This window comes from Platichthys flesus, chromosome 1 (assembly GCF_949316205.1).
Source record: "Platichthys flesus chromosome 1, fPlaFle2.1, whole genome shotgun sequence".
Lineage (NCBI taxonomy): Eukaryota > Metazoa > Chordata > Actinopteri > Pleuronectiformes > Pleuronectidae > Platichthys > Platichthys flesus.
The window spans coordinates 3943149-3952434 of NC_084945.1; the positions used below are offsets into that span (position 1 = coordinate 3943149).

Sequence of the window (9286 nt, forward strand, 5' to 3'; positions counted from 1 at the left end):
TGGAACAGGTTGTCCGCGGATCACAGGGCTGACAGGCAGACAAAGGCAACTGCTCACACCCATGAGCAATTTGTGTCAAAGGTACCTGAGCTGCATTTCTGTGAACGATCATGAAACAATGAAGAACAGAGCCGAAGTCCCAAAGTCTCAATCCTGTCTTGCAAGAACAAAAGAAAAGATAATAGTATTTCTAAAGAGCAGTTGAAGTCTCATCTCTCTGTCCGTCTGCAACCTGCTGTAATGCAGAAGATGAGAACTGATATGAAAACACAGAATCTTCCAGGTAACACAATGTCTTAGGTAATGGAGAAGCAACCCTGGTGCTGAAATGGGCTGTGACTGCTGTCGGCCTCATTGCTCCCGTCAGATCTACTGAGACTGACATCATACACGTTGTGATGGGGTCATTTCAGACAACATCTGGTATTTGTCTACAAAGAAGCTGCGACGCCATTATGTCGGGCTTCTGACAGCTGGTATGACACATCAGTAAACTCGTTTGTCTTTGTGCATGTGCAGCACATGTTTATATTTATTTATATTTATACATATTTATATGACTTTGAATGTTTGGAACAAGAGGAAGCTTCTGCAGCTTCCAAGAAAAAGAAAACCTGTTTCCTTGAATCCTGAACTGACAGACTTTTTATTTTTCCTCTGGACTTTCTCAATCACTGCGTTTCTCATTAGCTTGTGTTCATTTCCCCTCAAATGCTCTTTCCACTCACTTTGCCAGTGAGTGCCCCCCCCCCCCCCCCCCCAAGTTAGTCACAGTGGGCTCTGATCAGGCTGAGCTCATAACGGGAGCAGAGAGAGTGGAACCAGTTGCAGATGGAGCACTGATTGGGAGGTCGAAAACATCTCGGGAGGAATGGGTTAAGGATTTCGGTCCATTCTGCCGAGATGGAAGAATTCAGTGTTCTGAGCAGAGAGGATGATCTGACTGTGAGCTGCTCTCTCTGAACCTCGTTGGACGTGTCCTGCAGCTGAGATGTTCCCGTTCCTCACGAGGAAGATGAACGTGGCCCCGGAGCTCTACTGCCTCCTCTTCAATATCTGTTTGTGTGTCACAGCTTGGCCACGTGGTGAGTAGAAAGCATTTGTCACAGCTTTGATCGAATGTTGTTCTTACTTTACACAACTTTGTACGAATTGCCTTCTTATTTTGTTAGAATTCTGCTGACTGTTACAGAAAAGTCCTGTTTCCTGATGTGCTGACTAACTGTGGAAGTATTTCATGAGGATGAGTCATTTCCTCTCAGTTCGTGCTGCAGACTGGAATCAGAATAACACGTATCCTGCGTCAACCTTTGTTCAACCCTAAATAATAAATATAGATATCAGAACACAGAAATCCATAGATATTGATGGGTTGTATTAAACTTGGGACGATGACAATTAGCTGTGGCCTCATCTGAACCAGGGGCGTAGCAACAGCAAAGCAGGGAATTGCCCGGGGGGCCCCCGAGCTGACGGCCAATAACTAACAGGTCAGATGTTTCCTGTTAAGTTTGATCCAATGGTGTCTGGTCTGGTTCCCACAGCTCCCACAGGGGACACCTGCCCGAGCGCTGAGTGGAGCGCCATGTGTCGTCCGTGTTGTGAGTACCACCTGATCCAGTGCCGGTGTCCCTCCAAAGGGTCGAGGGTGGGTTACACCGTCCCCTGCTGCCGCAACGCTCTGGATCAGTGTGACCCCTGTATCATCCACCCAGGTACTGCCTCACTCCGGCTCCTGCAAAGTGTTGTTGGTCGATGCCCTGAAATCGTTACCGTCGTCCTCTTTGTTCCCTTTGACCCCGCGAGGCTGCAGCCTGTTCGAGAACTGCAAAACCTGCCACAACGGGACCTGGAGGGCCAACGACGATTTCTTCATCGATGGGAAGTTTTGCACCGAGTGTCGCCAAGGCTGGAGCGGGGGGGACTGTAAAAGTGAGTCGCTGTAAGCTCCTATCTTGCTTTAGTTTAGATCTTAATCGATGATATTTGATCATTGATCACATGGGGCAAACACTGCTTTTGCCAGTTTAGTGTCAATGTGGTTTGTGAACATATGACATTTTTAAATTTAAATGCAACTTTTGACAAGTGAGTGTGGTTGTGACTGCAACTTATATTCGACAAATTAAAATGTCTCCATGTTTTTCAAAGTTTTACAATCTTAATTTATAATTTCCAGCATGTATATTTGACATTTACCTTAGTATTTACAAGTCTAAAATTATAATCCTTCTTTAAGATAACATTTATTTAATATCTACCATAATATATAATGTACAAATATACACGTTATTTGGGGGGATGTAATCTTTATCAAATCCGTGGCTTCGCCCTTTATAAACTTCAACTACACATTTGTAATACACCACATGATCACTTGGGGGCGACAGCGTCCTTTTTTTAGTAGTGTCTAATTTTTTCTTTTAATAAACATAATCATCAGCAATATGTTGCCGAAGCTGCCGCAGTTAAATGATTTGAATAAAGTGTGGGCTGGTGAAGCTCATGGTTTAATAATAGATTCATACAAACAGGTGGAGCACGTTGCCACTCCTTCTTTTCACTGTGAAACTTTGCTCTGGTGGAAAAACACCTGTGTGGTGTCTCACTGTCAAACTGATAAAGATGTTTAATTAAATTGGCTGATTCATTGACTGAGGATTTGCTAAAGGAGGAAACCTTTGTGTATTCTTTTAAAATGCCAAATAAAACCTTAAACCCTAATTAGTGATAGAGTGATAGAAATCAATTTCTAGAATTTCCCTAATCTTGTTTTTGCTCAATTACTCAATAGTCAATAATCCTGGTTTGTGGATTAGCTGGTTGTTTCCCATCATGTCACCACCTGTCACATTGAAAACACATCACTACGTTTCTCTTGCAGCATGTGGAGGCGTCCTCCAGCGAGCTCAGGGGCTCGTGGCCCTGGAGAGTTACCCGACAAACGCCCGGTGTGAGTGGAGGGTGCAAGTGCAGAGGGGCAGAAGCATCGAGCTCAGGTGAACGCCACTTCTTCGCAGCGGAGAGAGAGAGAGAGAGAGAGAGAGAGAGAGAGAGAGAGAGAGAGAGAGAGAGAGAGAGAGAGAGAGAGAGAGAGAACATGTAGTTAATCTGAAAAGCGTGTTTCTGAGAGGCCTTGCTGAGCCCCTGGTGACACCAGAGTGAGTCAGGCAGTCAGAAGAAGATGTCACTGTCTGTGTTCGGCCTCCTGAATTCCTCGGGGTTACGTTTGGCTCCAGTCGGGGAAAATATTTACCATAAACACAGAGAATCAACAAGTTGCACATGAGCAGCATAATCGGATCTCACTCGAAAGCGAGTGTTGAGATTAGAGTGAGGAGTAAATACCTTTAACAGGAAGTGACATGGGATCTAAAGAGTGTTGGTGGAGTACTGGGACACAACAGCCCATGTAGAGTGTGGTGCATGCTGGGAAGAGCCGAGTTCCTGCACATCATGAGTGATGATTAGAAAGTTGTCTGACTGTGAACTTACCAGGGACGGTGAGAGTGAGAACCAGGTTCTTTATGAATGACTGGGATCATTTCTACCATCAGCCAATGAGGTTCTGATTCAGCCCCAATGCGTTTGTTTGTTTGTTGGTTGGTTTGTGTGTTTGTAAACAACACAAAGATTATAACCTCACCATCACACAACTCTGTGTGTTTGTGCTGCAGGTTTTCTCTGCTCAGTCTGGAGTCCGACCACACGTGTCGATACGACTACGTGGAGGTGCGCGACGGCCACGACCTGAGCTCCCCTGTGATTGGCCGGTTCTGTGGGGATCGGCTGCCTCCACCAATAAAAAGCTCCGGGAACCTCCTGCACATCCTGTTCACCTCAGATGGCTACAACAACTTCGATGGATTTGTTCTCACTTTTCAGGAGAGTTCAGGCAGGTATAATTGTTATTAGTAATGTGATTGGTATATACTGTATACATAAATATATATATATCGACACAGCATGGAAAAAAATACACAATCACTGAACAGTTTAATCAAATGCTTCCATTCAAAGGTTTAAGATGTGAGTGGATTATATTGAATTATAAATCAAGTCAGATTAATTTCTGTAGCATGTTAACAATAAGAGGAAGAAAATACAAGTATAGACACAAAAGTAAAAAACAGTCTGAGAGAAAGATGTGAAAAAAGACACAAGATAAAAGTAAATGAGATCAAAAAATAAATGAAAAAGGGACACTCACAGAATCATGAGACAGAATCAGTCTGAAATAAAAGCAGAATTATAAATACATATTTCTTTATATGGTTTTCCTTCTTATTTTGTCCACCCAGTCCTGGCAGAGTCATCTTATTCAGCGTATGAAGCTGGTTTCCTCTGTGGAGTCCACATACACAGAATAATACCACACCACTCTGATTCATTCTTTTTCATGGTATACTGAAGGTGTCTACTTCAGATATCATGAATACATGATGAGTCGTCCCCCCCCCCCCATGCATAGTGCAGCACATCTCTCCCATGAAATGCAGCACATTTGCTTGTGGACTTTTTCTTTGTGTGTGTGTGTGTGTGTGTGTGTGTGTGTGTCTGTGTGTGTGTGTGTTCAGCGATGGGATACGGGCAGTCGGTGACACAGATTTATCACACTCACCTCTCTCTCTCCGTTTCTCTGCAGCAATTCATGCATCTAACTTGCATCCCATTCATTCTGTGTTGTCCTTCTCATGGGCATCTCTCCCGGCCGCTCACCAAACCGTATCATATCACCGTGTTACTGCACGAGAGGGCGTTCAGCCATTTCTGGGAGATTTCTGGAAAGATTTACATCAATAAGTCACAGAAGAATTTTTCTTTTTAAGCATAGAACCTTCTCCCCTGGGAAAAGAAGGGGCCTTTGAAAAACGAGGAGGTAAAAAAGATCAAACCAAAAGGTGGTGGTTTTCAGAGGTGCTGCAGTAAAAGAGGTCAATTTCTCTCTCAATGTTAAATTCTGTCAGGTTGAAATAACTTTTTATATTTCCCCTTCATAAACTTCTGGTCAAAAATGTCTCTGCTCTGTTTCTGAAATGAAAGCACTGGACAAAAAAAATGTATGTAAAGGTTCAAGTCCCTAAACAAGTGGGATTTGATCCCTACATTAATCCCCCTAAGATTAATTGGTTATTGAAAAGTACAATCCCAGATCCACCTTCTGATACAGGCAGAGGGTTTGTCAAAGTTTGCAAAAGAACTTTCAAACCTTCAACCACCTCCAGTGCTGCAAATAAATCATTTATTTAAATCCCTTAAAACATATTTTTAATATTTACTGAGGAAACCTACCTTGGGCAACATTGTAAGATTTAGAAACTAAAGGAATTTTTCTATTACACTGATTGAAAAGTGTAATTTTATTACAATTTAAACATTTCAATCGCAAAAAGGCTGAATACACAACAATAAATTCATATTTATCAAATTTTCAACAATTCCACCCATTATGTAAAATATCTGCAGAGTGGAAGATATGTTTTTTTTTTTTGCTTTATCATCTCTTTCAAAAATATTTCCTCATATTACTTTTACTGATGGTTCTATTTTTACGAAGCTATAGTTTTAATATATTTGTACAATCAAATGTCCCCATAGTGAGGACTGTTATCTTCTCATTTTTCAAACTTACATAATCAGCTTTTTACTGTTGATGGTAATAAAATGTATTCAAGTTAGGTTTGTTTTCTCCTCCACTTCAGCCCCTGGTGATCCAGGCTGTGCGCCCCCAGAGGAACCAGTGAATGGATACTGGCTGCCAGTTTACAGCCTCCAGCAGAAGCTTGTGTCTGTGAACTACCAGTGCCGTCCACCCTTCACCCTCAGCGGCTCCCAGCAGAGGAGCTGTCTGCCTGGTGGCCTGTGGAGTGGCAGCGCTCCCACTTGTGTGAGAGGTACTTTCTTCCACCAGGTTTTCTCTGGGCTTCATTTCTGAACCTAAAAGCCACATGGTGCATTTGCTGAGGAAACTCTTGATCTCTCCTTAATCGCTCCCACAGGCCAAACGAGCAGAGTCCAGTGTGCCCCCCCACCCAAATTGCTCAACGGCTACTACAGGCCGGCTCAGGACACGGCGGGGGGTGCGGGGGCGGAGACGCTGGAGTTCTTCTGTAAAAACTCCTTCGTCCTGAGTGGAAACCACCAGAGCACCTGTCTCTCTAATGGATCCTGGAGTGGCAGGCCGCCGAAGTGTGTGAGAGGTGAGTTGTTTTCAAGAACACACGGGAGGTCGACAACTCACACGCGCTGGTACACACACACACACGATGTTTCCACTTCATCACAAAGACGAGCTCCAGTTGTGTAGTTCTACTTCCTGATCACCTTTTATTCACATTAGTGAAACAGTGGGAATGATTGTGATATAACAACAGTGGCTCTTTTGATTTGCAGCCTGTCGAGAGCCCAAAGTGTCGGAACTTGTGCGACAAAGTGTTGTGAGGCCGCGTCTGTTATCAAGGTAACATTCATATCAACGTGCTGTGTGTACTTGTTGTTAGACATTGTTAAAGCAACACAATGGAACTTTGACTGAGCAACAGCGCCCCCTGCAGCCACACACACAGGGATGTTCAGGGTGAGAAGTGGAAATGAAAGAGGCTCAATTCCCTCTGTGTACAGCAAATTCCATTAAGTCAAAATCAATCAATCACCTTCACGTAAATCTTTGATACTGATTATTGACTTTGGAAAGAGAAGTTTTAAAAACATTTTCCTTCTTTGATCTTGTTGTTGATGTTAACGTCACAGTGATGACATCATTCTTACATGAAGAATGTAAAATGCACGTGAGGAGCCACTGAGACCAGACTGAGCTCTTTCCCACAGACAGACTCCAAACCAGCGGCTCTCCTCCAGGTTCAACATCCACCATCTGTCGTCCACTGGTTCCATCCCACTGACACTGGACCGACTGTCTCCCGCGGACAGACATGACGTCTCATTGGACGAGCTTCCTCGTGGCTTTCACTCAGTTCACACCAGCATCGAGTACCAGTGCGCCTCGCCCCTCTACCGCCACACGGGGAGCTCCAGACGCAGCTGCCTGAAGAGCGGCCGGTGGAGCGGGCGCCACGTCTCCTGCTCGCCGGGTGAGAGCAGGTCACACTGTGAAGTGAAGGATGAGCTAATGTCAATGTGTCTTCTTCTTTGAAATGAGCAAAATTAAGCATCAATAAAACATGTTTCTTCAATGTAACATACCTGAGTGTGAAGGGCCTTTAAGTATTCATGACAAAGGTCCTTGTTGCTCCAGCAGAATTATGTCTAATCTTCACATGTTACTTTTACTTTTTGACACCTCTTCCTCTCTGATTGTTGCTTTTCCGACAGTTTGTGGCAAACTCGACACCTTCAGTCCTCAGAACCTCTCAGAGACCCAGTGGCCGTGGCACGCAGCCGTCTATGTCCGCTCGCCCCCTGATCCGACGGCCCGGGGCCACAGGTCCCAGGGAGCGAGCGGCGGCCGGGAGGCCTCGGAGGAGTCCACCTTCTGGCTCCTGGCCTGCAGCGGGGCTCTGCTCGCCCAGCGCAGCGTCCTGGTGGCGGCTCGGTGCGTGGTGGACCAGGACGAGCGGCGGCCGCTTCACCCCGCGCACGTGAAGGTCGTGATCGGCGTGCAGCAGCTCCGGGCGTCCGGGGCACAGTCGAGGAGCCTGCACCACCTCAGGGTACAACACGGTGGATCCCCCACACATCTGAGGGACATACTCTCACATGTTTGCATTTAATTACTGAAATGAACTGTTTCATTGCAAAAGGTTTGTGTTGATTGTGGATTTTATTCCATTTAAACAACATTTATTTTACTTTTAACCTTGAAGCCTCAATATAGTTTCATCTAAAGTCTTCCACTGACACTGGTTCTATTTTTCAACATTTCACAAAGTTCCCCTTGAGCAAACAGCAGATGCAATGAAGAATTAAGCAGGAAATCTTCATTAAATAAATATAATCCCCTGGACAGGGTTTTGTTTTGACATGGTGACAGGGAGAAATCCTTCCGGCATCAGCGTGTGCACTTAAAGCTTCACCGGGATACAACTGTGTTTGATTTGGGTTTTAAGATAAGTGCACAGCTTGATGCGTATTATCTGATCTCAACAGTTATTCCAAAACTGGAAAATGGGGGAATCCGACTTTCTCCAATATACTACTTTTTAATTCCCCCTTCTCTTTATCCTCACCAGGTTTCAGATATTTTAATCCATCCAAACTTTGCCTTCACACCAGACGCCAGCGTGGCCGTGCTCAAGCTGAAAGACAAGGCCCGGATCAGCGAGCGCGTGCTGCCGGTGTGTCTACCCACAATGCACGGCGGGGAGGGGACGGTGCGGCAGGCCTTCACCTCCAGGTGGATCCCTCCGGACAACCACAGGCACCTGAGCCGCTTCGCTGCCCCGAGCCAGACGGAGCTCGTTGAGTGGAGTGACGTGGATCGCTGTGAGGAAGAGTCCGCTCGGGGGGGAACACTGTGTGTCGTCAGGAGGCCGGCCAGTCCTCAAAGCCCCTGTGCTGTCCCGGGCCTCACCACCCTGCCAGCTGTGCCCCCCCCCACAGGTCGAGCCTCCAGCCGCTCGGGCTGGCAGCTGCTGGCGATGGAGGGTTTCAGCTGCGGGGAGAACGAGCGACAGACTCACTCAGCTCAGACTCCAGTCGGCAGCTTTCGGGACTGGATCGAGAGAAACATGAATTAAATGTGTTTCTAAGTGCAGCTTATTTTGATCTACTTGAAATCAGTTAAATCTCAGAGTTGGTGCAGACAAGTTGTGTGTTGTGCCACTCGTGTGTGTGTGCACGGTAAAGTTCTGTATTTGGGTCACCTCCACTTCAAACACAAGGTGCACATCCACCTTCTTATTAATTCTGCACCTTCTGGGTATGTGGCTTCTTTCTCACAACAAATTTGGTCGATAATCCTTTTTCAGGAAATAAATTCTCCATTCTGACAGTCAGACCTATTAAACTTTACTTGTTTCCTGTTTTTTTTCGGATTTCTTTCACCAACTCAGTGCCGAGCCACTGTCACATCTGAAAAAGTGCGCAGGAGCTCAGAGTGTCCATCCTTTAATTCCACCTCTCCGTCCTGCTGACGTGTCCTTGGCACGCGGATCTCTGTCAGCTCCAGGCCTCTGACCTCTGACTAACCAGGAGATAACAATTTTCCAAGAGGGATGAGTCTCTATCTGGACATAGTCGTTGTGTTCATGCTGCAGGAGTGCAAACGTGCATGTAGTTATTTCCTGCTTAATTGGTAGTAATTATTCCGTTTACATACAAACTTTTA

General features: G+C 45.5%; 1 protein-coding gene across 1 annotated transcript; it reads left to right on the forward strand.

Moving 5' to 3' along the window:
• The first annotated feature begins 829 nt into the window (after positions 1-829).
• LOC133958335 (inactive serine protease PAMR1-like) lies at positions 830-8970 on the forward strand. The gene is made up of 11 exons (XM_062393107.1): positions 830-1085; positions 1545-1742; positions 1807-1932; positions 2885-2999; positions 3678-3895; positions 5703-5894; positions 6000-6200; positions 6394-6460; positions 6829-7091; positions 7333-7670; positions 8190-8970. Exons 1-11 carry the CDS (start codon positions 992-994, stop codon positions 8694-8696), a joined length of 2319 nt encoding a protein of 772 aa, XP_062249091.1. The 5' UTR covers positions 830-991; the 3' UTR covers positions 8697-8970.
• The last annotated feature ends 316 nt before the right edge of the window (positions 8971-9286 follow it).